The 27,792-nt window shown below is 40.8% G+C and overlaps 1 protein-coding gene across 8 annotated transcripts in view; it reads right to left on the bottom strand.

The window, feature by feature from the left end:
- The window catches only part of PTPN3 (protein tyrosine phosphatase non-receptor type 3), a 101,115-nt gene that overhangs the window by 22,284 nt on the left and 51,039 nt on the right, over positions 1-27,792 (bottom strand). For 6 of the 8 annotated variants that reach the window (XM_082194760.1, XM_082194758.1, XM_082194763.1 and 3 more), the window contains 13 exons: positions 23,253-23,360; positions 23,123-23,165; positions 20,798-20,876; positions 19,219-19,263; positions 17,747-17,799; positions 13,761-13,881; positions 12,706-12,793; positions 11,685-11,773; positions 8,703-8,766; positions 6,046-6,215; positions 4,203-4,337; positions 3,348-3,523; positions 339-366 (listed from right to left, as the gene is read on the bottom strand). In XM_082194760.1, coding sequence (XP_082050886.1) covers positions 339-366; positions 3,348-3,523; positions 4,203-4,337; positions 6,046-6,215; positions 8,703-8,766; positions 11,685-11,773; positions 12,706-12,793; positions 13,761-13,881; positions 17,747-17,799; positions 19,219-19,263; positions 20,798-20,876; positions 23,123-23,165; positions 23,253-23,360 — 1,199 coding nt within the window. Of the gene's footprint in view, positions 1-338; positions 367-3,346; positions 3,524-4,202; positions 4,338-6,045; positions 6,216-8,702; positions 8,767-11,684; positions 11,774-12,705; positions 12,794-13,760; positions 17,621-17,746; positions 17,800-19,218; positions 19,264-20,797; positions 20,877-23,122; positions 23,166-23,252; positions 23,361-27,792 lie in introns of those variants that run through there. The other 2 variants (XM_082194759.1, XM_082194764.1) reach the window with 2 other exon arrangements.

Raw genomic sequence — 27,792 nt, 5'->3', positions numbered from 1 at the left:
GGCTCAGAAATTTTTTCTGGTGCAGCAAAAATTAATATGTTAATAAAATATTTTATACACACACGTAACACTAAGTCAGACTTAAACTACGGTTTACCAGGGAGCAGCTGAAATTGCACCCACCCCCTCCTGCCTTTCCTGTCTTGGAGGTGTGAGCATCAAACAGCAATAGCAAGCCAAAAATAAACCATGGCTTATTTTGAGAGAAACAAATCAGCAACACTAGTTTATGAATGAATAAGTAATACATGTTATTATGTTTTCTGGGATTTAACTTGATTAGAATATCTTAAAATTTCAGCTACAAGAGGAATTTGTGACACTGTTGGAAAACTCACTTAGGTGATTCCTGTTCTGATGATCTGCGGAAGAAAACACACACAAGCAAAGGATAATTAAACAAAATGTTTTATAACAAAGATTTTAAGCAGTAGAGAAATGGTGTATTCAAAAACTAAGTATCAAAAGCTCATCAGTTTGATTTTATGCAGAAAGCAAAACTTGACAAGACTCTTTCTTCTATGAGACTAAAAATTATTCAGGCATTCACATGCAAATTCAAAACACGTATACAGTGGTACCTCGGGTTAAGTACTTAATTCGTTCTGGAGGTCTGTACTTAACCTGAAACTGTTCTTAACCTGAAGCACCACTTTAGCTAATGGGGCCTCCTGCTGCTGCCGCACCGCTGGAGCACGATTTCTGTTCTTATCCTCAAGCAAAGTTCTTAACCTGAAGCACTATTTCTGGGTTAGCGGAGTCTGTAATCTGAAGCGTATGTAACCCGAGGTACCACTGTAGAACAAACTGCACTGGTACTCTACAAAATCATTTAAGCGACACTCATTTGTCTCTCTAGAGTCACTGTTTCAAAATCTAGGCGAATTACATGTTCCATTTTAAAAATTGTAATTGTTGCAGAAAACATATACAGTACATACTTAAATGAGGGGACGCGGGTGGCGCTGTGGGTAAAAGCCTCAGCGCCTAGGGCTTGCCGATCGAAAGGTCGGCGGTTCGAATCCCCGCGGCGGGGTGCGCTCCCGCTGCTCGGTCCCAGCGCCTGCCAACCTAGCAGTTCGAAAGCACCCCCGGGTGCAAGTAGATAAATAGGTACCGCTTACCAGCGGGAAGGTAAACGGCGTTCCGTGTGCTGCGCTGGCTCGCCAGATGCAGCTTTGTCACGCTGGCCACGTGACCCGGAAGTGTCTCCGGACAGTGCTGGCCCCCGGCCTATAGATGTGAGATGGGCGCACAAACCCCAGAGTCTGTCAAGACTGGCCCGCTCGGGCAGGGGTACCTTTACCTTTACCTTTTTACATACTTAAAAGGATGCAAGGAAAATAACTAATTTATCAAAATTCACTCATACAGTGTTCTTATGCCCTTGAACAAACGAAGAAAATATTCTGTTCACTCACACTGCCATCTGGGTCTATTAGTTTCATGAACCCCAAAGGCTGATTTGGATGTGAACAACAGATAGAAAAAGCAAAATTGGGAATGACATATGCCTTCTGTTTCCCGTGCTTGTTTATATAATAGGGGTATGAACTGGGCCCAAGATTTCCATCATTCCCTGAGTTCCAACCCCAACCACCATTTGATAGGTGTTCCATGCAATATTTGGATCCTATGAATCCTCAAATATCTTTATACAAAAATTTATTTTAAGTATAAGATTTAACTTTCTATGGTACAGATTTTGCATTTTTAAACTAAGAACATGCAGCTTATATGCTGCTTAAGTCATTGAGCATTTCACTGCATGCATAGCATATATGTGAATACAAAAAAGCAAAGAAACCAACAGTACAGTAGGGTGGAACTGCTTTGTGGTGTTTCCGGTGCTATTTAGATGGTAATTTCCAGAGCGTGACGCTTGGGGAGTGCTCTTTGGTCCCATGGAATCTTCAGTGTGTGTTTCCTCAGAGTTCGATTTTAACCCCTGTGCTGTTTAACATCTACAGTGGTACCTCTGGATATGCACACCTGTGGTTGTGTATCCTTCAGGATGCAAACGCGGCAAACCCAGAAGTATTTTTGCAGCGTGCATGTGCAAAAGTGCTCTACTGCACCACGCGTATGCACAGAAGAGGCACCTCCGGTTGTGAATTCCTCAGGATCCGACTGGAGCTCTGGAACGGATCACATGCGCAACCGGAAGTACCACTGTACATGAAATCGCTGAGTGGGGTTATCCGGAGGTTTGGAGTACATTGTCACACTGATGACACATAGCTCTAAGTCTCCTTTACATCTGCAGGTGAGGCAGTGGATGTGCTGGACTTGCTTGGATGAGTAAGGGACTGGATGGGAGCCAACAAACTGTAGCTCCCTCCACGTAAGACTGTTAGTGGATGGTTCCCGAGAGCAGATGAATGGGAGGCTGCTTGCTCTTGAAGGAGCTACACTCCCTCTGAAGGAGCAGGTACTTCTTGGAGCTACTTCTGAATCTTTTGCTGTCTCTTGAGGCTCAGGTGGCCTCAGTGCCTTCCATCAACTTCGGCTGGTGGCCCAGCTGCACCCTTAACTGGACAAGAATAGCCTAACTTCTGTTTATGCTGTGGTATCCTCCAGGTTTGATTACTGCAAAGTGTTACACATAAGGAAGCCAATGGAGATGGTTCAGAAACTTCAGCTGGTGCAGAAATCAGAAACCAGGTTGCTCACTGTGGCAATGTGGTTTGAGAATATTACACCAATTCTGGACTGACTGCACTGATTGCCAATCAGTTTCCATGCCCAATTCAAAGCACTAGGTTTGACCTATAAAGCCTTAAATGGCTCAGGACAACAATATCTCAAGGACCGCCTCTCCCCATATGAATCAACCCAGACCCTGTTATCATCTGAGGCCCTTTCTTTGAGTGTCTCCTCAATGAGATGCCTGGCAACATGAAACCTTTTCTGCGGTGGCTCCACTTGTGGAATGCTCTCTGTAGGGAGGCTTGCCTGGCGTCAATGTTCCCCTTCAACCAGGCCTTCGGCTGATTGACATCCTATCCTTTTAAATGTGTTTGTGAGGATATTGGTTTACTTTGTGCTTGTTCTTGTTTTTTTGTGTATTTTTTTAATCTTTTATTTTTATGCTGTGAACCATCCTGAGTCCTTCAGATGAAGGGCAGTATACAGATTTAATAAATAAAAACAAATGCATTAGTGATGTCTCCAATTAGGAATTTGGTACTTCAGACTAAATACTCAGGGTTATGGTATCAGTCTTCGTTACTAGCATTATTCTTTTCTACTGAAATATTTAATATGAAATATCTTCTTAATTTTGTTGTTTACCAATTATCAGGGCAGAGTAGCACTGAAATCACTGTTTGTAGAGGTTATTTACCTTCTCCATGGGCTGCGACTCTGGGACAACTCTGAATCACTATCCTTGGAAGCTGGGGAAACTTTATAGGTGTAAAACACATCTTCTGTTTCAGTTATATAGGAAATCTCGTTTGCAAGGTTATCTACAGATGAGTGTCGTGGTTTACGAATCTCATGACGTAATCTAGGACTTCGCCTTAAAAGAGGTAGGATTCAGAAGTTAGTTGTGATAGTATCTTTCTTAAACTTTTTAAAAATATGATAAGCTTAATATATTATAACACACACTCAGAGGCTACAATTATTTTATCACTTGTTTAATATTTTTAAATTCAAAGCCCATTTATTCCAAGCAGACATGAGCTATAACATGCAGAACGGACCACAGACAAAACCTATATAGAAGAAATGTGTTTACTCATTAATAAATGCTATTGTGTTCAATGAGGCTTACACTCAGATTAGCATAAACAAAATTGCAATCTAAGCACAATTTTCTACTTTTAAGTAGAAAAACAGAATGTGAAATTCTGTTTAACTTCAAGCAAGTATCACAACTACTTAGGATAGGCTCCTCCTTCTAGAGTCAGGAAGTCAGTCTTTATCGTTTAGAATTGTGGGAGAAAGAACCCTTCCACTACTTCCTCACATATTGACGCTGTTGAATCAAAAGCCATATCCGACAACCAAGCACTGAGTATTGGAAATAATTGCAGTAACATTTTGAAATACACCAGTAGCTATTTTGAATCTTTATTATTCATCTTTAAGAGAGATCTTAATCACATCAAAAATAAATTTTGACATAAATAAAACTTTGCCTTGTGCTCATGTCCCTTCCCATTTTATGGAAGATAAAAAAAGATAATTCTTACCAGTTTGGGGTAACTGGAGGAGACCGAGAAGGCAGACTTTTGGTCTCTAGGTGTTCAGCTGAAAAAGATCTCCTCATAGCTGCATTCCAAATCATACCACCTATTACTTTTTTGCAGTAATGATTGTTAGAAGATCTGAAATAAAACAACATACTTTAGACAAAGTACTTTGTGCATAATAAATCTTTATTTTAGGTGCAGAAAGAGGAGATTCTTGCTGGAAATTCATGTTCTCTAAACTCCCAGAGGACATTTGAATTCTTCAGGAAGCTCTCTGCCCTTAGCTCATTGAGCAGAGCCAATGACTTGTACTGCCTCCTCCACAGAGAAGGATGCCTCTGTCCTCCCAGATCAGACTGGAAAAACAGAAAGATCCCTTCCACTTAAAACTATATCTCTATAAAAAATTAATGAAATCATTAGAAATCAGCACTGCCACAGAAACATCCAGCAGCAGAACTTTGATGATGCTTTGTGGAAGCAAGCAGAGCTGTATTTAACCAAACAATTAAGCAGATTGCCTCTAGCTCAGGGTCGGCAACCTAAAGCCCATGGGCCAGAAGCGGCCCACGGAGGCCGTTTAACCGGCCCACAAGCCGCCCCCGAACCAAGCCGCCTGCTCGACGAGTCCCCATGCACTGCACTAAACTGTCACAGCGTGGTGCAGCAACTCTCTTCCACAGCTCAGAAAATCGCTTCTGCGCATGTCTGCAGATGCCGGAAATCGCGTCTGCACATGTCTGCGGTGCCGGAAATCGCTTCTGTGCAGGTGCGATTTCTGGCACCATGGACATGCGCAGACGCGATTTCCGGTGTTACACTGCGCCGGTCTGGCCCACGGAGAATCTCCGCGGGAGTGATCCGGCCCATGCCTGGTAAGCCTTGCCGATGTCCCAACTGGCCTTTCAAATCCTGATGAAGGACTCAGGAAAATGTACTTTGGTAAGAGGTGCCCTGCAGAAACACCCCTTTAGTTCTTTTGGATATTGACAGACTTTGTACTTTTCCTTCCAGCTTGTTCTCCATGAGCAGCAGCATGCAACATGTCTTGGATAGATTGACTGGAAACAGCCTGGATGTAAAGTAACCTGTCAATGTCTGCCAACTCTCCCTTCAAAAGCTAATCCTCCTCTGTGATCAGACTCCAGAGAAGTTTGTGACCTGGCTTGTGGTAGCTGGGAAACAATATTATTTATACTAAAGAGAATTCTCACCAGCACCAGAACTAGGAATCGCTACTGTATTGGCCAAACTGAGGTTTATAACAAGGAAAACTACCAACTGAGTAAAGAGAGAAAAGAAGAAAACACACTCTGAAGAGCACGCATTAAACAGAAGTTCTTTAGAATGCTGCTGCTGTGGAAGTCAAAAAGTTGCCAGAGAGAAAGTGGGAGCTACACCCCTTTACTGCATGCACTCAGAAGGGGGACAGGCTTCCCTTCAAAATGCTAATCTTTCTGTCAAAAGTTCTGATTGCAGCTCTACAAGAGAACAGAACCTGTAATGTGGAACTGCACAAAGAACATGAAGAATATCAAGTTTCATTAAACTAGTTGTCGGACACATGCCAAATATAGTCCAGGCTAGCCCTTGCTGTGTTCCACACTGGCAGTTATTTTAAAGTTCATTTCTTTGTTTCCTTAGAATTGACCCATTCCTGTTTTAACAGACTCCCCTGGCTTCCCTGTGGGACAATTTCCAGGCTTCTAGTGATGTGCTGGGAAGTCAACCAGAAATTTACAAAATCAGCCTTAAATTATTCACAAAACTGTTTAAGTATTATATATGTAAATGGGTTTCAGAATTATATTCAGAAGTTTTTTGTTTAGGAGCTCATACTCACTTGGTTGGTGTTCTAGAACTCGTGGTCCAATAATGGGAAAGTAACTTCTCATGAGGTAGCATCTTCTTTGCCTGGAAAAATGTGTGAAGCTCCACACAAGATTTCCACAGGTTTTTGCATGCTCGGTAGTTTAGCATATTGAAGGCAACTATGTGTTCCCTGGATTCATTCTGCAACAATAAAATATGTATCAGAATTATTCTAATCAATAATTAGAATATGTATAAAGTATTGCGGTAAGAGGTTACCACAGTAAGAGATTACCACAGGACAGACAACAGAAGTTAGGCTGTCCCTGTCCAGATAGGGGCACAGCTGGGCCACCAGCTGAAGCTGACAGAAGTCACCTGTGCCACTGAGGCCACCTGAGCTTCAGAAATACCCCCAAGCTACATACCTACTCCTTCAAAGGGAGTATACCTCCATCAAGAGCAGACACCCTCCCATCCACTCAGTCTAGAGAAGCAAACACTCTCTTATCTGGACTGAGCTTCAGTTTGCTGGCTCTCATCCCTTGGCCTTGTGAGCTTTCTGGAGCAGCTGGTTAGCCTCTGATGAAGTTACACAAAGTTTGGGCGTTCCTGGGGACTGCTGTCTTACAAGAATTTTATATACAAGGCAAGACCAATTTGTAAGTGTTAACACTGAAACGGAAATATATGATGTATTTTCAGCTTTGACTTAAAGTAGAATTTACAGATGCAAATACAGATGTATGGTTACATGTTCCCAGTGCTTAGCTGTACTGGGTAACAGCTGCTTTCCACATGTACAGACTGTAGTTCCAAATAAGCTGTACTACAAATGTTGCAATTCTACCTTTTGCTGCAAGATGGCCTCATAATACTGTTTGCTTGCAACAGAAAAACAATTCTGCCAACATATATCTGTGGTAACAGTGTCAATATTGTCAGATTTGTACAAGCTTTTGTATATACATATACAAAATGTATATATTTCAATAGGTTCCAAATATTCTCCCAGCTCTCCCCTTCCCCTTTCCATGGATTGCCCTAAGCGCTTTATAATGATTTGAGGTAGAGGGCCAGAAAAATTGGACAGAGGAAAATGGTAGCAAACTCTTCTGAACAATTATAGCTTGGTCTGCCAAAGGAAGTACTGAAATAAAATGAACATGGACAGACTGAATAAAACGGCAGAAATTATAAGTTTATTTTTTTGTAAATAAAGGAAGAGTTATTGAACCCATCAGTCAATGAGACAGCAAACAATGCTTAAGGTTAACATTCTTCACTATGAAGAAATCTGATCAATCTGCCACTTTGTAGGACATGCCATATTGGCTTTAATTTAAAGCTGCTTTTGTAACGCTTTTCTACAAAGCAGAAATCTGCAGCATGATCTCCAGTAGACACCAGACACTTACTTGTAAAAGAAAATATGTATTTGGCTACAAATCTCTAGGGACATCAGCAGAGAATTTGTATGGATCAGATTTAGAAATAAACCACATGAAAACCACATGTTTACTGCTATATTCCACATGCTTTCACTCTAAGGGCTTCTCCAGATATTCTTTTCATTGCACATCCTTAATGATGTGTGCTCCTGATGCTATGGGGGCAGCTATACGTAATTCCACTTTATATAAATATGTGTTGGGGGCAGTGTTTCATACTGCTTCATTTCCAATCAATGCATATCCTGCAACAGCCTGCTGAAATAGCATAACTTTTCATGCCACAAATATATGGGGGAGTGAGGGGTACTGGCCGGCTTTTGTTATGCTATAGGCCCCTATGGCTCTTCAGGACAGCAATACTGCAGTAGCGTTAGGGAAGCATTGGACAACCACCATTAAAGCAGAACAAATCAGCTATCAATGAACTATTATTATGTCAATAACGTTAACACTGTCTGGCCACCAAGCTTAGGGAGTCAGGAAACTTATTTGGCTTAAGTCGGTACAAAAATCAAACCAGAGCCTTCCAACCAAATTCTGCAAGTCCACTCTGCCCTCTAGGCTTCAGGCAATTACACTATACAGAAGCAGTTAACCATGAAGTCCAAAACACTGCAATTAGGGACCCAGGATTTCCAGAAAAGAGCACACCAAATTTAAGTGAGGTATTTTATTTACAGTGCATAAAAATACAAGTCAGAATAAAACAACAAACCTAGCTGATCTAGCCTGCAAGGTACATGGCCCCACACAACAGGAACAAGCAGCACAGTGTGAAGCATAGAATAAAGGAATAACCCAAGAAACTGGCCCAGCAACTGACCCAGAGATTCCCAGCTAATTAGAAGCTCTGATAGCTAGAACCTTGAATTCATGTGTTCCCACAGAGGCACAGTTGCTGTTAATTAAGCAGACCACCATGCTGACTTGATCAAATTAATGATCAGATCTTATTACATCTTTTCTTTGAATGAAAAAACAGGTGCAGGGCACAGGGTAGGAAGAAAATCTCTGATGAAGTATTCCGTCCAAACATCAATCGCCTCTACAGCAATTAGCTTCACATATCATCAATGTATTATGAAATATACACTATAAGAAGGATCTCTGTACACCTTGTTTTCCAATTCATAGGCATGACCTTTAATTCATTGCTTCATCTTGTGGCAAGATTGGAGGTTAATTGTAAAAAAGTCTAGGGGTGGGGTGGCTGGGAGAAACAAACTATACTCACATGTTTCTGTCGCTGCTGGATAAAGAACTTCTTTCGTTTAAACGAAATTTTTATTATGTTCACCCTGAAAAGGAACAAGTTATACTATATCATACTCTAAAAACACAACACAATCAAAACAAACATTGATAGAAAATACAGGTACAATAATGCACATCAGACTCAATGCTTGGATTGTAAATTAAGTTAACTTAGAAGGTTCACATAAGAGAAGTTTCCTTTCTCCCCTTCCCTCTCAAGCCTTTCTGGAGAATCGAGAGGCCCTCCTGAAACATGTGCGATGTTGCTGGGGAAGGGGAAATTACCTCCACCCCAGTCAGCAGCCCCACACCTTGTCACACTATTCAGAAGGGCTCCATTATATCTGAAACAGGAACTAAAATCTAAGTAACTACCGTATTTTTTGCCCTATAGGACGCACTTTTTCCCCTCCAAAGATGAAGGGGAAATGTGTGTGCGTCCTATGGGGCGAATGCAGGCTTTCGCTGAAGCCTGGAGGGCGAGAGGGCTTGCGGAGAGCTGCCTCTATCCCGAAGCCTGGGGCGCGCTGAGCAGTCACACCCCGGGCTTCGGGTAGCTCTGTGCAAGCCATGGGAGGGCTCCCACGTCTTGCAGAGAGCAGCCTGTTCTGGGGGCTGGGGTCGGGGGAAGCTCGGGCTTCCCCTGCCCCAGCCCCGCGCCTTGGGGGGGGGGAATAATTTTTTTCTTTATTCCCCCCCCCAAAAAACTAGGTGTGCCCTATGGGGCGGTGCACCCTATGGGGCGAAAAATACGGTAGCTATAATTAACTAAAACATTCTCATTTCTCAGAAAATCATTATCACTACCATAAGCTTGAAGCAAAATTTGAAATGAAAGGGAGAGGCTACATTCAAAAGTGCTTTCCTGTGCAATCCACTCAACCAATATCCTTACAATTTGTAGGTAAGCAATAAAAATGTTAGTTACTTTCAAATTTTGCATGGAAATAAAATAGAGGTAATTACACACTAAAGGTATTGGGTACAGTCCGCAATTTCACAACACAAACAATTGTTTCTAGGAAACAGGATTGGATCGGATTGCACAATTCCTGACAAGACTCCTACGCTCTGCTCTAACAAGCCTCATCCATCAAAACCAGCTGACAATACTGTCAAGCAAGCTTGGACTACATGCCCATCAAAAGACAGACCTGAGTCTAGGAACAACCATTCTTTGCATTCCTCAATCTAAAAGGTTGCCGTGCACATCCATGGGTTACAGGTGTGGCACATTCCATTATAATGGGCTGTCCACAGAAGTACTAACAAGCTTCCTATTGCAATCAGTATGAATGCCTGAGGAATTTGGTATTTGTGAATTCCAATGCAAACTGACCTGATCTGCACGCTGTAGATGAAATACAGATTAAAACGTAATTATACTTTGGATTTTGCACTTCTCTGAATTTTGTGGCACAGTTTTATTTTGTGATAATAATTTTTTTTAAATCACAGATTAATGGGAAAGAATTGGTTTATGAATGAACACAGAGAAAATTGACATGGAAAATAAACATGATTATGTACCCCACCGGGACGCGGATGGCGCTGTGGTCTAAACCACAGAGGCTAGGGCTTGCTGATCAGAAGGTCGGTGGTTTGATTCCCCATGATGGGGTGAGTTCCCGTTGCTTGGTCCCTGCTTCTGCCAACCTAGCAGTTTGAAAGCATGTCAAAGTGCAAGTAGATAAATAGGTACTATTCCGGCGGGAAGGTAAACAGCGTTTCCATGCACTGCTCTGGTTTGCCAAAAGCAGCTTAGTTATGCTGGCCACATGACCCGGAAGCTGTACGCCAGCTCCCTCGGCCAATAAAGTGAGATGAGTGCCGCAACCCCCGAGTCGTCCGCGATTGGACCTAACGGTCAGGGGTCCCTTTACCCTTTATGTACCCCAGCAATCATGATTTTTTTCTGTTCTTGCAACTGGTAAGGCTTTTTATTTATTTTATTTTATTTCAAAATTAATAATTTCAGTCCAACGTAGGGCCTGTATGTTAGCCCGATTGAATATTTCCCCCTCAACTTTTATCAAGGGCAGATATTTAAACATTTTATTTACAGCTGATTTGATGTTTCGTTTTTTAATGTCCCTTAATCTGGTTTGAATATTGTGATATATATATTGCTCACTTTAATTATACAAGAGTTTCAAGTCAATAACATTAGATCTAACACAGGAACTATTTGCTCCAGAGGTATCAAAGTGGATGTATCTTCTCCAAATTGATTTGGGGTTTTGCAGAACACCTTCAAGTCAGCAATTACTTGGGGTCTGGTTCAGAAATTATCTCCCTGCTGTCAAAATAAATGTATCTGGGGGAAAACGAAAGCAAGCCTTAAGTTCTAACACTGATATTGTTTCTCAGTCACCAAGTTTCAATGTTCAAACAACACTGGATTCCCAGTTCAGTTGGTCACTGCCGTCTGTGGGGACAAGAACGATGGAGAAGCACCTGAGATCAAAAACCCAACTCCTGATTTCTCTCTAGGCATAATAGGGGGAAATATATAACCTGAACAAAAGTATTAAGTAATAATGATATTAAAGAGAATGCCTGAGCATTTGCCGAGCAGCTCAGCTCAGAAACAAACAATAGGAAGGGGCATAGCTCAGTGGTAAACAACAACCTTTGCATGCACAAGATCCTAAACACACAACAGTAGAATATCCAACTAAAAATGATTTCAGATAGTGAGGCTGATAAAGATGTCACAGTAGAAAATAAATGAGACTAGATAGACCAGTGATGTGACTCAGTAAGAAGCAACTTCACATGTAACCATGGCTCAGTTCCACACACCAAGCATTAGAGGGCTGGATTTCTAAATAGACTTCAATCTCAACACCTTCCATCTTCAGTAGTGTTCTTTATGGGTATTATTTAAAAATGAGAGATTTGTTATTTTCATGTTCAGTCTTAAAACTTTATACACCCACCCACACCCCAAGAATCTTACCAAGGATAGAAGCTTGTGCAAATGAGTTTCCTATATACAGCAATACCTCCTGAAGCAATTCCAATCATAAGATCAAGATTATGAAGGTCCTAAAAGTAAGAACCACAGGAAAAACTGGTAAATTAAAGCACTAAGAATCCTATTCTACAAATGGATACATTGAAGTGTGACTCTGAATTTCTCTCTGTGTGATGGGGGATAAAGAACTGGATGTCTTACATAAAAAGGAGCTGACCAATTTCTGTATTTGGGAGAAACAACCCAGACTTGCTTAATTAAAACACACAAATACCAGATATGCCAGAGTTTTTGCATGCCGTTATTACTGTGAGTATGCATTGTAGCTTAGATGTCAGTGGGTGCTGGTTGTGATGCCATTTACTGGAGTTGAAATCCAAAGAAATGGATGACTATGTCTGCATATGGAAGGAAAGTTAAAGTTGGTGTTTCCTCAAACAGGAATCCTTCACCACATAGCAACCCCAAATTTAAAACTGAAAGGACTTTCAAAAACAGTTGGCAATATGGTGAGGACTGGGAGGGTGTGTTTCCCCAGAAACATACATACATACACACACGTCACAAAAATCCTGCTGAGCACCCAATTCCAAGGCAGCCCATACTATGCAAGTAAACATTTCAGTCTAAAACTGTAGCTTAACTGAAGCTTTCTATAGAAGCAACTGGCTTATGCCACCGAGAATGCTTCTTGCAATGTCAATTATAAATAAAAAAGGCAGAATAATATATTAAAATCTCAGCCGAGAATTGGCAATATTGGAAGTTTTTCTCAAATCCATATTTTAACATGGTTAAAAGTAAAGGACAACAAGTCCTGCTTAAGAAACTAAGTTATAAAGGTGTATAAGAAATAGAAGTTTTTTATGCTTAGCTGCTTTAGGTGCAAAAAAGAGTGTTTTCCTCTAACTTAGCTATTTTAATATTAAGGTATGTATGATTTTTTTAAAAAATAAGTTTAAGTACAAGTTGCTCTAAATATAAAAAAGAACTGTAAACATACTCTACCACTGTGTAATTCTACTCCATAGAATTCAAGTGTTCTTGCTATATTAATGTAGCAGGACTCTGCTTCTGACTGACTGAGGCCCCTAGGGGAAAAAACCAATAAGGTATTAAAGGCAATAAAATCCTAATTGGAAAGTAATTTATGTATAACAGAAACTTTAAGTACCATTATGAAAATAAATTCAAGGTACACATTCAAAGAAAAATATGAACTCTTTTTCCACCTTTCAATCATTGGGTAATCTCATGATGGATTCACCTACAGCCATTATGTAGAAATACATCTACAGTTTAAGTTTCTTTTACTGGGGGCAGATCTATGTACCTCCAAAAATCAAAGGATTTGTTTCCCATATAATGAAACTGAGTGTTAGTATTGTCATACAATGAGATGTATTCCTATTTTGAAGCAGAAATAGAGTAGTAAATTAGCAGCCAAAACTTTTAGGAAAACAACAAATTTCCAGAATTTTTGGTACCTATTCTCTCCGGTGTGTAAGTAGAACCAATGTCACTTAATAGTCATCAGTTCACCCAGCACATCTGGGTATCTCATGCATACATCTTTGGGGCTGCCAAATTTCTAAAAAATATAAAAATCCCCACATTTGGAACCATTTTTATTAATGTGTCTTATAGTCCAAGAACTAACATATCTTTGCCAATTACTGGGAGCCCACAGTATGAAGTCTGAATATACAATATGCTGTGAATTAATAATTTGAATCACATTTAAATTCTATACTTCATGCAAATTATCCATTTATGTATATATCACAATACAGTGGTACCTCGGGTTAAGAACTTAATTCGTTCTGGAGGTCTGTTCTTAACCTGAAACTGTTCTTAATCTGAAGCACCACTTTAGCTAATGGGGCCTCCTGCTGCTGCTGCTGCTGCTGCCGCTGCGCTGCGCTGCACAATTTCTGTTCTCATCCTGAAGCAAAGTTCTTAACCCGAGGTAATATTTCTGGGTTAGTGGAGTCTGTAACCTGAAGCGTATGTAACCCAACGTACCACTGTATATATTACTATTTCAGAAAACAATACCTGTGCTGTTCATGCAGCGATTCAACTTTGGTTGTGAAATCTTGATTTTGCTCTGGAATAAAGCAATACTCTGAAAGGTATCCTGGAAGATGGGTGGAACCATTGTAGTCTCCAAGCTGAGCTTTTTTGGGGTAGGTGGGTGTGTGGCGGGATGAGAAATAAAAGAACACACATGATAATTGTTTTCTTAATGCAAATGCAAAGGTGCTTAACAAAATCTTACTCTACACAAATGGCACAATGAATAATGTCACGTAACTCCTACAGAAGTTCCTAATATTGCTCCACTTTCTTCCATTGAGATATGTAAGAAAATACAGATAGGAATAGCATGCCAACGCAATACTTGGTTCAAGATGAATAAGGGTCAGAGACAGGAAGTATACCTAAAATCAAAGGTAATGAACAGTCCAAAATATAAACAAAGAGCAGTGATTTTATGGATTGGCAGACACCCATTTCTAAGTAAGAGTCATAGATTTAACAGTTTAGGCCATCTATTATGTTACCTAGTTTAATAAAATGTTAATTTTCACTATTTCATAAAATCAGCCTTTTCAATGTAAATTTTATATAAAAATGCTTGATACCTTTGATGATAAAGCAGCATACAAATTATGTTAAACTGAATTTAAATTAACTGAATTTAAAAGTTGCATTTAAAATTGAACTCAAAAGAGCCCTATCATTAGGAATTAAAAACCTAGTTCAATCTGCTGCTGGTCCTAGATTTCCACACAATATCCAGTTGTTTATAGTAATCCTCTCTGTCACAGATCTGTAAAGTTACCACCATGAAACGATCAAACCAGTTGAGATCCCACTCATATTTAGGATTGGAGGTTCCTTCTGGCTTTAAAACCAGTAGAGAATTATTCTTCTTTGATTGTCAAATGCAGGAAGTATCATGTTTTAAGACAACTGGAACAAGCAGGGAGAAAATTATGGAGCCAAAACATGTGAAACTGAGAAGAGGACATTCTGTATTCCCCCTGCCCTTTGAAAAAAGAAGGTACAGTAAGCCCACAACATATTTGGGGGTTATGTTCCAGGGATGATGCCTGAAACCATAATCACATACAGTGGTATCTCGGGTTACATACACTTCAGGTTACATACGCTTCAGGTTACAGACTCTGCTAACCCAGAAATAGTGCTTCAAGTTAAGAACTTTGCTTCAGGATGAGAACAGAAATCGGGCGGTGGCGGCAGCAGGAGGCCCCATTAGCTAAAGTGGTACCTCAGGTTAAGAACAGTTTCAGGTTAAGAACGGACTTCCGGAACGAATTAAGTACTTAACCCCGAGGTACCACTGTATTAGTTAAAACACATTCATAAATGAATGTATGTATGTTTCCTGAAAATCAATAAAAATTTAATTTGCCAAAAAAAAACAACACAAAAAAACCACACATTGGCTCCAAAGTCTTTTTTCCTGGACTTAGCTGCCCCCTTTTTAATTTTTTTAAAACTTCTCAAGCGCATAAAGTTGAATACACACACGTTAAATCTGTGTAAGTTGAGGGCTTACTGTACTGTATTTCAAGTGTGGCCTTATATTTAAATATTTAATATTATTTAAATATTTAAATGATAATGGTAATGATAAATGTACTCTTATATTTAAATATTCTCATATGAACTGAACTATGCTCTGAACTGGTTAGTGAACCTTTAGAGGCCTCAACTGGAATCAAACTGGAATAACCTCAGTTGCAACTGAAACTAAACTGAACTATTTTCTGTTTTCCATCCTGTCAGTCATATTCCATCTTTCTGCACTCCCATCTCCACCCTGCAGAAGTTCTTAGAGGCAGCACAACACTGATAGAGGTGGCAACTACTATGATTTGTCAATCCAGACAACACAGAAATTGTCCTGAGCAGCAACTCCAACTGTTCCAAACAACTAAAGGTCCACAACATTATGTGAATAGGCATTCATAACCTCTCTGAAATAGGAACTGTTAACTCTTGATAAAGTCTCTACATAGCTAGCTTTCTGAATCAATGGCAACTACTGTAACTTTAAAAACAGAACCAAGGCTGTACAGTATAAACATTTACTTGGCTAATAATGTTCCTTGTATATGCTGTTAGTGCAGAGACTGCTGAAATTTGATAGCAGGTCAAATGGATCATGCTAACAAGTTTAGACACAACGTTGAATAGTTAAACATTCTTGAATAAAGTTTGCTTAACATTAACACTTTCCAAGCAAGGTAAATGGAAAATCTCCCACATACCATTTTTTAATTTTGGAGTCAACATTGGCACCAGCTGGTTAGCTCAGCTGGTTAGAGTGTGGTGCTGCAACACAAAGGTTGCAGGTTCGATCCCCATATGGGGCAGTTTCATATTCCTGCAATGCAGGGTCCCTTCCAGCCCTACAATTCTATGAATCTTGTGCAGAGGACAGCACTCTAGGTGACCTTAAGAAAAACCACTCTCTCTCTCTCAGCCTCTATGCTAAAACCATCAAACTTTTATTACTGATAAGCAAATTTGAATGACATTGACTATGCAGGTGGTGGGGCCTAATTAAACCCACCAGGCCTCTGAGATGGGACAGACAAGCCTTTTTGGACTAAGCATGCTCACCTTTCCCAATACTGACATTGTATATGACAAAAGTTGCAGGAAAGTGTGCTCCCTATTCTTCCTTCACAGCCCAAAAATTGTGGTGGCGGCATTTTTTTTTTGGATATCTTATTAATAACACTCTGCACAATAAGTGAAGCAAGTGTTAGAAACAATGAACCAAGGAACTTCCTTGGGTGAGCTACAAGGGACCTCATGCAGGCTGTATATTTTATCTATCTTATAGCAAGATGTTGGTGAAGAAATGATACAAGGGAGGTTGCATTGCAAATCAGGCATAACTTTGTTTCCATAATTTTAAAGTTATATTACCAACATATAACCAGAGATGATAGGCACCAGGCATTTCATGAATACAACAGGACCCGAAATCAACTATAGCCCATGTCCATTAAAGTTTCATGATATCTTTCTTCACAAGACACATGTTTAAAATCCTTCAAATGTGTTATATTAAGCTAAATACTGCTCAAAGAGCAGTCTTATGGCACCTCAGAGATGGAAAGAATTATTGTTGTGAAAACTCATGGACCAGAGACCCACTTCATGTGAATGTGAAAATCTAAAAACTGCAAACAATGAACCAAATAGGAATGAAATGTAAGATGTGCAGTTTCTGACAATTCTATGTAAGTTTAAAGATATACAAGATAAGCAGAATGACCATTCACAACAGTAGTAATAGGTGGTAACACAATTTCCCTATTTATGTAGAGGAAACCACTGGATTATATCCAACTACAACTTTGACTTACAGAAAGAAAGCCTATGTCCACAAAACAGGGCACCTGAGTATTACTGATCCCCCACTCCCAGCGCAAATTTCAATATCCTTCAAAAATCTGCTCCTGAGAGTTAAAGGACCCTACAAAGCTGCATGGACATGGCAGAAGGCTGTAGTAGAAGGAAAGACAAAAATTGGGTGTCCCACATTGCATAAACTGATCATTTTCCACTAATGCAAAGCTGCCATCACTGGATGAATCCCACTGTCTTGAATAAATAATTTTAATTTTAATTATTGAAGAACTATAACTTTCAGATCAGCAGTAACATCTCCAAGGAAACTGTATTTTTCCTTCACTCCCCCCTCTTCTTTTTTTGTTAGATATTTTCTCACTATCATTTGTATAAACACAATCTTACTTAGATAGCAGAAACGCTTTACCACCAAAACTGATCTGTTCAGGGAGAACTCCATTCTCAGACAAGCTTTGTAATATTTTCCAAGAATAAGAGCTAAAGATTCCAAAACAGTGATGAGCCTGTTACTCAAGAACAAGTTAGGAAACTAGCATATATATCTGACTGGAGTACAGACCAATAGGGACCAAAGAAATAGTGAAATAGGACCAAATATTTTACTAATATACAGCACAACTTACACTGAACTGCATATGATGCAAGTACCACAACTGAATTAACAGGGCATAACAACCTGAAAGGAAAAATTGAAATATGTTGATAACATTCTGTCTGAACTATAGGTAAATGTCACAGCTCAAACATTATATGCCAATATATTTAGAATGCACTTACACATCCACTAAACATCACAAAATATCTATGGCAATTATTGTAATTTGTTATTAAAACTATGGTTTCTAACTTTAAAACTATTACCCCTTCATCAGATCAAGGTGTTTTCATATACAAAAGCAATTTTATTCATTTTGTTTTTCTCCCATACTTCATTCCTAAAGCACCTTTCAGGCAGCTGAGAGAGACAATACTGTGTGAATGCATCCACAATCTTTACAGCATACCTACCTGGAACACCAGCACGTTGTAGTGACACATTTCACAACAACAACCTTAAAAATAGGTAATTATGTTTCACATTTGTTTTGGAAATCAAGAACAAATTTACACTTCTTAAAAACTGGGTAAAGCTATCCAACATATTGAAAATGAAAATTATGAACAGTCAGATGTACCAGTGAAACAGATCTGCTATTGAGCCTCCTACAATGAGGCTACATTTTAATATTTTAATGTTGTATTTTATTTTTGTTTTTAAGTTGTAATCATTCATCTTGTTTTTATTATTGCTTGTAAGCCGCTCTGAGCCCGGCCTTGGCTGGGGAGGGCGGGGTATAAATAAAAAATTATTATTATTGTTGTTGTTGTTGTTTTACTGTCAACATACTAGAAATATTGAATAAAAGTTAACTTATGTTGTAGCTTCATAGGTCCACAAAAGACAACTCTCCCACACGCTGTGCCTATCACGCAAAGTTATTTTACATGAGTAACAGTGCCCTTTGAAGAATGCTTACTTAGGAGAAAATTTGCAATGGGTTAATGAACTTTATATAGTGCCCCCTTTAGCAACTCAGTTATAAGTCTTGTATTGTGAGGAGAACTTACAGGGTTAAACAGTTCTGTGTGTCGTCCCTACCTACTGAGGTGTGGGCTTATTCACACAGGGGAATGTTTTTTGTTCTTTGTGTGTGAGTTACTTTCCTTTTCCGCTGACAAAAAGGGAGGATGTCTGCTCGATCTCCCCAATGATTTATTTTTGCTATGCTGTACATAAATTACAGCTTCTTTAGATTAGGAAGAAGCTGGCGTGTGGACTGTTACTTATTGCACCTACACAAGGCACACACCGCTGCTGCAAAACTCTGCTTGGAGCCAGGGAGAAGTCCAAAGGCTCAGAGGCACAGGGAAGTGTGCTGGACGCAAATCTAACTCAATATGTATACCTTATGAAACTCAATTCCTACAGAAGCTTAAAGACACTAAATTTTTTGACATTCTTCCTCTTAACACAATGGAGAAGTTTTTTCCCCCCTTTTAACCTGGAGTGTTTCAACAGCTAACCAGTCAAACTACTTTAATAAAGATTTCTTACCTTCCTTCCAAAATGTCAGCCTTCAATTGCAGAAAGAATAAATGTCTAAAAAAACAAATTGAAAATAGTTCTTACATCTGACTAATCAAGCCTCTTGTGAATCTGTGTAATTTAAACATATATTTCCTAATTTACTTTGACACCCTATAAATATAGAGACAATTAAGATGATTATACACATAAATTAGTTCAACATCTGAGCGTGTCCATGAACTGTGACAATGCCTCCTGGTGGCATGGATTGTGGGTGGAAAGATAAGTGTATGCAGATACCTTGCTTTTTGTGTCTAGAATGTAGTCTACAGTACAAAAAACAGGAGTCAAATCTGTTGTTTACCCACTTTTGCCTCTGGCACTTCCCATCCTGGGCATATGGCCCTGGGAAGGTTGCCCATGACGAAATGTGGCCCTGAAACTAAAAAAAAGTTCCCTGGTCTTAAAACACTAAAAATAACTAAGCTTATACTTCACAAATCCACAATTCTGTGTGGATCTATTTACCTCCAACAAATATTAATGCTCCACTAGAGCACATTCTCCTGAAGAGAGGAGTGCCTGGCGTGCTCTGGTCCATGGGGTCACGAAGAGCCGGACATGACTAAACGACTAAACAACAGCAACAAAGAGCACATTCTATCATGCTAGAATGCTCACAATTTATATCCCCTATTGATAATAATAAACAATATATTCTTATACATTTTTGGAGCACTCTGCACTTCATGGTGCCATTGCAGTTAGATGGATACAGTGGTGCCCCGCAAGACGAATGCCTCGCAAGATGGAAAACCCGCTAGACGAAAGGGTTTTCTGTTTTGGAGGTGCTTCGCAAAACGAATTTCCTATGGGCTTGCTTCGCAAGACGAAAATGTCTTGCGAGTTCCTGCGGGGTTTTTTTCCTCCCCCCCCTTTTCCCCAAGCCGCTAAGCCGCTTATCAGCTGATCCTAAGCCGCTTAACAGCTGATCCGCTAAGCCGCTAATCAGCTGATCCGCTAAGCCGCTAATCAGCTGATCCGCTAAACCGCTTATCAGCTGATCCGCTAAGCCCGCTAATAGCGCTAATCCGCTAATGGGCTTGCTTCGCAAGACGAAAAAACCGCAAGACGAAGAGACTCGCGGAACGGATTCTTTTCGTCTTGCGAGGCACCACTGTATTGCTAATGGGGCGTATTATTCCAGCATCCCTTAACTATTTAATCTTACATGTTCTGCTAAAACCATTTTGTGGTTGGAGCGGAAGCAGCATTTTCCTACATTTGTGAGAAGGATGAATTATTACCTAAACTGAAAACCTAACTCCTGCAACATTTAAAACTAAGAAAAGGCATGCTGAATATAAACAGCTCTTATCTAAATTGACACCGGATGACCAATACACACAGCATTTTGCTATTGTCGTATTTATCTACCGGTGCATATTCTGAGGTTCTTTAACAACCAACTTTAAATTTACAATTATATCATACAGGTGTTTATGTGCCAACCATAGATAAAAGACTGTAAACCTGGTGTTTTACTGAAAATACTAGGATATGTGAGATGTCAGCAGTTCTTAAAACATAACCACAGAACTTTTACCTGGTTTGCTCCTGCTGCAGTGTGTTCGGATCAGGTATAAAAAACCTTACTCGAAAATGCAGGCTACAAGGGAAACCGCCTAGAATATTTTACAAAATTAAAATCAGTGTACATGATTTCTTCATCTGTATTTAGATTAATAAAAATATCATATACAATGACATGAAATTACCTTCTAAAACAAACTTAAACAAAAGTCAATACGTCATTTATGTAAAACCTCAGTTCACAGGAACGCTTCAATAAAAATGTTAATGTAATTTGATTTTTAAAACCCCCCGAAGGATTAGCTCCAGATTTAGTCATACTTAAGAGCAGACTCACTGAAATCAATGGGATCTAAGATAGTCATAAGTGCCAATACTCTAACTACACAAATAGTACATTTTCTGGATTAACTCAAATAATTGTTCTTTCTAGAATAGAGTATAAATTGATTTTGAAGCTTAAAGGTCAAGAAATAATAATATGGAATGTAATTAAGTGCAAGATGTAATTACAAAAGAAAATTTGGTATAAAAACGATGAGAATTTAAGTATATTGTATAAGATCATAAAAATAAAACAAAAATTAAGCAGAAGTAATAAATATTTAAAGAACCGGAAAGGGAAGCTGAGGGAAGTCATGGGGAAGTTTTTTATTTTTTGTTTATATGACAAATGTCACATTGTGTTATTTGATTGAATAGTAAATTGTAAAATCCAATTAATTTTATAGCAAGGGCTCTGAGACGTATTTTGTTTTTATTAAATAACCAATAAAACTTATTTTTTTAAAAATATATCAGATGACATTGTAACATAAGAGGGTACAATTTTAACTATTCTCACGAATGTGTGAGTTATTTCAGGCTCAAAGAGATCTTAAATCTGTACAATTATTATTTTTTTGTAAAAAAAATTACTTCAAAATCAATTAATTTTATAACCACAAAAACACGCTCCTTATTTTTAAAACATAACAACTACGTGGTTAGTCCATTCTACAACAAAATTATGATACACCTGTTAGTTGTGGTTTGCACACTATGGCTTATCAAACCTACAGGGAATAAAATGACAAAAATTCACTTTGAATGGTCGGTGACCCTTTTCTGTGGCACTTAATACAATTTTTATAACTTATTTTGAAAGAGACCACATTAGCTTTATTTTGATACAAAAATAAGCCCAATCAGTTGAAAAATAGGCGAAACAGGAGGTTTTTTCTAAACTCACACAGAAATTGCATTAGCCTAAATCGTGGGAAAACTGAAATTTTAAAAAAATTCTGCACCCAATTTTGGACCAACAAATCTAAAAAAATTAATTTGAGGTTATCTCATAAAAATTTTTTGAAGAAAATCTGAGACGAGAGAGCACAATCAAACATTTAAATCAGGTGCTTTGGCATGGAATGACCCATGAGTCAACAGTCTGAAGCAACAACAAAAAAAAGCTGCAGCAACAGAAGTATAGTATCCAGATCAAGGGAACCAATGTTGTTGTCGTTTAGTCGTGTCCGACTCTTCATGACCCCATGGACCAGAGCACGCCAGGCACTCCTGTCTTCCACTGCCTCTCACAGCAATAGTGCCACTCTACTCTGCCTTAGACAGACCACATGTGGTATACAGTTCTGGGCACCACATTTTAAGAATGATATTGACAAGCTGGAGCGTGTGCAAAAGAGGTCAACCAAAATGATCAAGGGTCTGGAGGCCAAGCCTTAAGACAAATGTTTGAGGGAGTTGGGTGTGTTTAGCCTGGAAAAGAGGAGACTGAGAGAAGAAATGATAGTCATCTTCTAATATCTTAAGAGCTGTCACATGGAACAAGCAGGCTTGTTTTCTCCTACTCCAGAAGTTGGGACACAAACCAGTGGATTCATGTTACAAGGAAAGAGATTCTGACTAAACATCAGGAATATCTTTCTGACACTAAGAGCTGTTAGACAGTGGAACGGACTCCCTTGTGAGGTTATGGGACTGCCTTCATTGGAAGTTTATAAGCAAAGGCTGGGTGGCCACCTGTCATGGATGCTTTAGCAGGGGTTGAACTAGGTTGCTTCCAACTCTACAATTCTATATTTCTATTAACACTTTGAATAATGTGTACAGTTCTGGTCACCACACCTCAGCAAGGATAATACAGAACTGAAGTTCAGAAATACTAGACCAGAATTATTATGGGTCTGAAGCAACTACCCTATGGGGGCTTTATTTTAGAGAAAAGGCAAAGTGGGGCATGAATTATGCAGCAAGTGGAAAAAGTGGACAGAGAGAATTTTTTCTTCTTCTCTCATTATACTAGAATCCCGATTCATATGAGATTTTAAAGCATTACCTTTTAGCTGTTTCCGAACAAGTTTACCAGATTCAAGCCATCTCTGCAAATATTTTAAAAAAAACAAAGTTAGGAAGCTTTCTGACTGCATATTTTTTAAAAAATCTTGAATATGAATATGTTTCCTTACTGTTGAATCTGCTGAGTCCTCACAGTGCTGCAAACCAAAATATTCCTTCTCTGTCACACCCAAGTGATTAAAGGCCAAATCCAACAACACCTGACCAGTATCTTGTTTCTGCAGAATAAAAGTAAAAGTATTTAGAAAGCTAATCTTTGCCACACAGAGTGCTTTAAAAATGTAGTTTCACTAACATTTACATATAAAAGTGAAATTACTACTAGGAATAAATGGAAGAACTGCTATCATTATTAAATTGAATGTCAAGCTCTCTTCATAAACAGTTTATAACTCAGCCGCAAGCCAGAGCCTGCCCACTTTCTTACACCACATTAACTAATTCTCAAACAATTTTTTTTTTAACTCTCCAGCAGTGTGCTTATGAACACTCCATTCACAAGATAATATTTTTTGCAGGACTGCCTGTATAGCTGAGCCTTCAAAATCCTGTTACATGAAAGGTTCTGGGCACCTGGGATGCCATATTTACTATGACAAGCTATGTAAATTTCCTTAGGACACCCCTAATTTCATTGGAGAAATCCTTTTAATATCCAGAATTTGAGAACTTCTTAAAACTTTAAAAGATTAATGTAAGCACCATCCACCCTCTCTCCCTTGATGGGTGCCATGTCCTCTCAAGAGTGTTTTCTTGTGTAAATACAGATAATGGGACTCCAATATTGGAGATTCATCAGAATAAAACAACAAGATGTCAGACTTACCGTATGTTTATGTTTGTGGAATAAACAAAACAACTATTTGTAGGCTACAGCTGCCTTCATGAGGTGCAGACTGACAAACTGGGCTTAAATGTGCAGTCTTAAAAATGCCATAATATTCCTCCTAATATTCCATAACATTTCTCCTAAATAACGGGGTTTGGGGGAAGAGGGGAGGTCACAAACCTCTCCAAAGCAGCCTTCCAGTGCCTGATTATGTGAACAAGAAACCTGCATAGAGCTAGACACAGTTCAAAAATGAATATGTACCTGTATTACATATAAACAGAATTGTTTTGGAAAAAAATGCTGTATACAAACACACCTCCTGTAAGCAGACCTATACAATCATTAGTTAGCAACCATCTCCTACATGAATACTATGTCTAAAGAATGTGCTTTTTTAAAAAAATTAAAAATCAACAGGTCAGCATTCAAATAGCCTGAGAGCATATCCAGATATCTTTTTAAATTTTAAGAAGGGAAAGGAAATAATGCTCCAACCAAGTACCAACCAAATATTTTATATCAAAAGAAATAACTTTCCACACTGCTCTGCCTCCGTTTCTGAAGCATTCTGGCGCTCAACAACTCATCTGATGTCCTAACAGTTCCACAGTAAGTGCTATCATGGGTCCCCTTGTGACTCAGGTCCTGTTGCTAAGGATATGCCGCCAACTGCATCAGCACAACAGTACTGGTCCTCCAGCAGGAGTGCACTTGCAAGCACAGTCTTCTCACTTGAGTCAAGTTTCTGTCCCACTCCTCAACAGTTGAGCAGGAAGGGCATGTCAAGTGTTGGGACATCTCAGCTACTGATTTGGCTATTAATTTTAGAGCTCTGCTTATAGACTTAAGAACTTAAGAAGACTCCCTGAGTGAGTGCTTGAGGGCCCTGCTCTTGCCACTTACCATCTGGCTTGGGGCGGGGCCTGGGGCCTCACAAGGACTGTGTGCTGCTTGCGGCCTGCTGCCCAGGAGGACTCCCCTGAGTGAGTGCCTGAGGGCCCTGCTCCTTCCTGCCACTTACCATCTGGCTTGGGGCAGGGCCTGGGGCCTCACAAGGACTGTGTGCTGCTTGCTGCCTGCTGCCCAGGAGGACTCCCTGAGTGAGTGCTTGAGGGCCCTGCTCTTGCCACTTACCATCTGGCTTGGGGCGGGGCCCAGGGCCTCACAAGGACTGTGTGCTGCTTGCTGCCTGCTGCCCAGGAAGACTCCCTGAGTGAGTGCTTGAGGGCCCTGCTCTTGCCACTTACCATCTGGCTTGGGGCGGGGCCTGGGGCCTCACAAGGACTGTGTGCTGCTTGCGGCCTGCTGCCCAGGAGGACTCCCCTGAGTGAGTGCTTGAGGGCCCTGCTCCTTCCTGCCACTTACCACCTGGCCCAGGGCGGGGCCTGACAGGCCTCACTAGGACAGTTGTTACTGCCGGAGAGGCACAGAGTGTTTTTTAATTTTTTTTTATTTTTTTAAATCTGGATTTTTTTGTATGTGGGGGGTGGGGGTGGGATTGATGTTTGGTTGGGCTTGGGGAATTATTATTTTTTATTTTGATGTTTTTGTAATTTTTACTGTTTCTTGTTTGTATTGTTTTATTGCCAGTGAGTCTTGGGGAGGACCGCTCCCCCTGCAAGCCCATTCTCCACCTTGGGCCTGGGGGCGGCCCCCATACTCACCACCGCCACAGCTCTAAGGACACTGCTGCTGTGGCAGCAAATGTTTAAGCGTGTTATATATTTTAAAATGTTTTAAAGGTGTTTTACTTTTTATTTTGTTGTACCACCAGAAACGGTGGTTTTTTATCCATGTATTTTTATTTTGTTTGTTTTATTTTGGGTTGGGGTGGGATGGTTTGTTGAGTGGGGTGGGGATTGGTTTTGTTTCGGTGTATTTTTTGTTTGCTTTTATATTCTGTAAATGGAGGCGAGTATGAGGCTTGGGATTCCTACTGTGAAGGGGCGAGGGAGGTATGGCGGTGGGGGCAGATGGCATAGGCGAAGGGGATCGAGATACGGATATGCTCGTACCCCTTCCAATCTGCGCCCCATCCCGAGAGACGAGGGTAAGGTGAGAAAGGATTACTCACCTCCGTCACTGGTGTTGTGCAATGCCAGGTCTATAGGCAACAAAACCGCCACCCTGCGAGATTTCATCATCTCGCAGGGGGTCGACCTGGCTTGTGTGACGGAGACCTGGGTGCGCGAAGGGGTAACTGTTACCTTACGAGAGATGGCGCCCCCGGGTTTCTCCGTCCTCCACCAGTCACGGACTGTGGGCCGGGGGGGAGGGGTGGCATTATTAATCCGGGAAGATTGTTCTTTCAGGGCTCTACCACCGCCATCGATCCCCGGCATTGAATGTGTTGGCCTAGTGTGGGGCTCCGAGGTGAGCTTGGCTGTCTGGCTGGTGTACCGGCCACCTAGCGCACCAGCAGCCACCCTGTCAGGCCTGCTGGAGGCGGTGGCCGGCTGGGCCTTGGAGTTCCCTAACCTATTGGTACTGGGGGACTTCAACATCCATGCTGATGCCACTCCCTCCTCACAGGCTCTGGACCTGGTGTCTTCCATGGCGACACTAGGGCTCTCCCAGTTTGTTTCGGGCCCCACACATCAAGCAGGCCACACGCTGGATCTGATCTTTGGCGCTGGTATAGATGTGATCATGTTTCCTTCGATGAAGGTGCCATGGTCTGATCACTATGCTATGAAAGCCAGGATTGATGTTCCACCCCCACCCTGCTTAGGTGGTGAGCCGATTTGGGCTCGCCCGCGGAGGCTGATGGACCCTGATAGATTCCGCCAAGCCTTGCAGGACCTTTCTCCCCCTGGCGACTCATTGACTGAGCTTGTTGAGGGCTGGAATACCCAGCTCCTGGCAGCCATCAATGAGATCGCACCTAAGCGCCCTCTGCGACCCCGCAGAAACCGGGCTCCCTGGTTTACTGAGGAGCTCCGGAAAATGAAGCGGGACCTCAGACGGCTAGAGCGAGTATGGCGGGGTGCCCGTGACGGAGCCTCAAGAACATCTTATAGGGTTTTTATGAAAACCTACGAGATGGCAGTGAAGGCCGCTAAGAAGTCCTACTTCTCGGCCTCCATTGCATCCGCTAGCTCTCGCCCGGCACAATTATTTAGTATAATTCGGTCTTTAACGTCCCTCGAAGGACAGCCAAATTTAAATAACAATTCGACACACAGCTGTGAGGCATTTGCGAGCTTTTTTGCGGAGAAGGTCCTGTCGCTCCGCCATGACCTCCCTGCCAATTTGGATACAATAAAGGAACTGGAGGCCCCTCGACTGTCCTCGGGTCCAGTACTGGACCACTTTGACCGGATATCCCCAGCCGATGTGGACAGACTCCTCCGAGCTGGAAAGCCCACCACTTGTCCTCTCGACCCGTGCCCGTCTTGGCTGATCAGAGCATGTCCAGACGAGGTACGGGCCCCCCTGGGGGATATCATCAATTTGTCCCTTGGCACCGGGACATTCCCAGGGGAACTGAAGGAGGCAGTGGTGCGTCCGCTCTTAAAGAAAACATCATTAGATCCCTTAGATCTATCCAATTACCGCCCAGTTTCGAATCTTCCATTCCTGGGTAAGGTGATTGAGAGAGCGGTTGCTGAACAGCTTGGTAGGTTTCTGGATGAAACATCGGCTCTGGATCCATTCCAGTCCGGCTTCCGCGCTGGTCATGGGACCGAGACGGCTCTGGTCGCCCTAACAGATGATCTTCGTAGACAGCTGGATCGAGGCGGGTCGGGGCTGCTGATTCTTCTAGATCTGTCAGCAGCTTTCGACATGGTCGATCATGAACTTCTGGACCACCGCCT

This window comes from Podarcis vaucheri (genome assembly GCF_965113315.1).
Source record: "Podarcis vaucheri genome assembly, chromosome: 13".
In the NCBI taxonomy this organism is placed as follows: Eukaryota; Metazoa; Chordata; class Lepidosauria; order Squamata; family Lacertidae; genus Podarcis; species Podarcis vaucheri.
The sequence above is the reverse complement of the archived record's forward strand: the minus strand, read 5'-3'. Positions and strand labels throughout refer to the sequence as shown.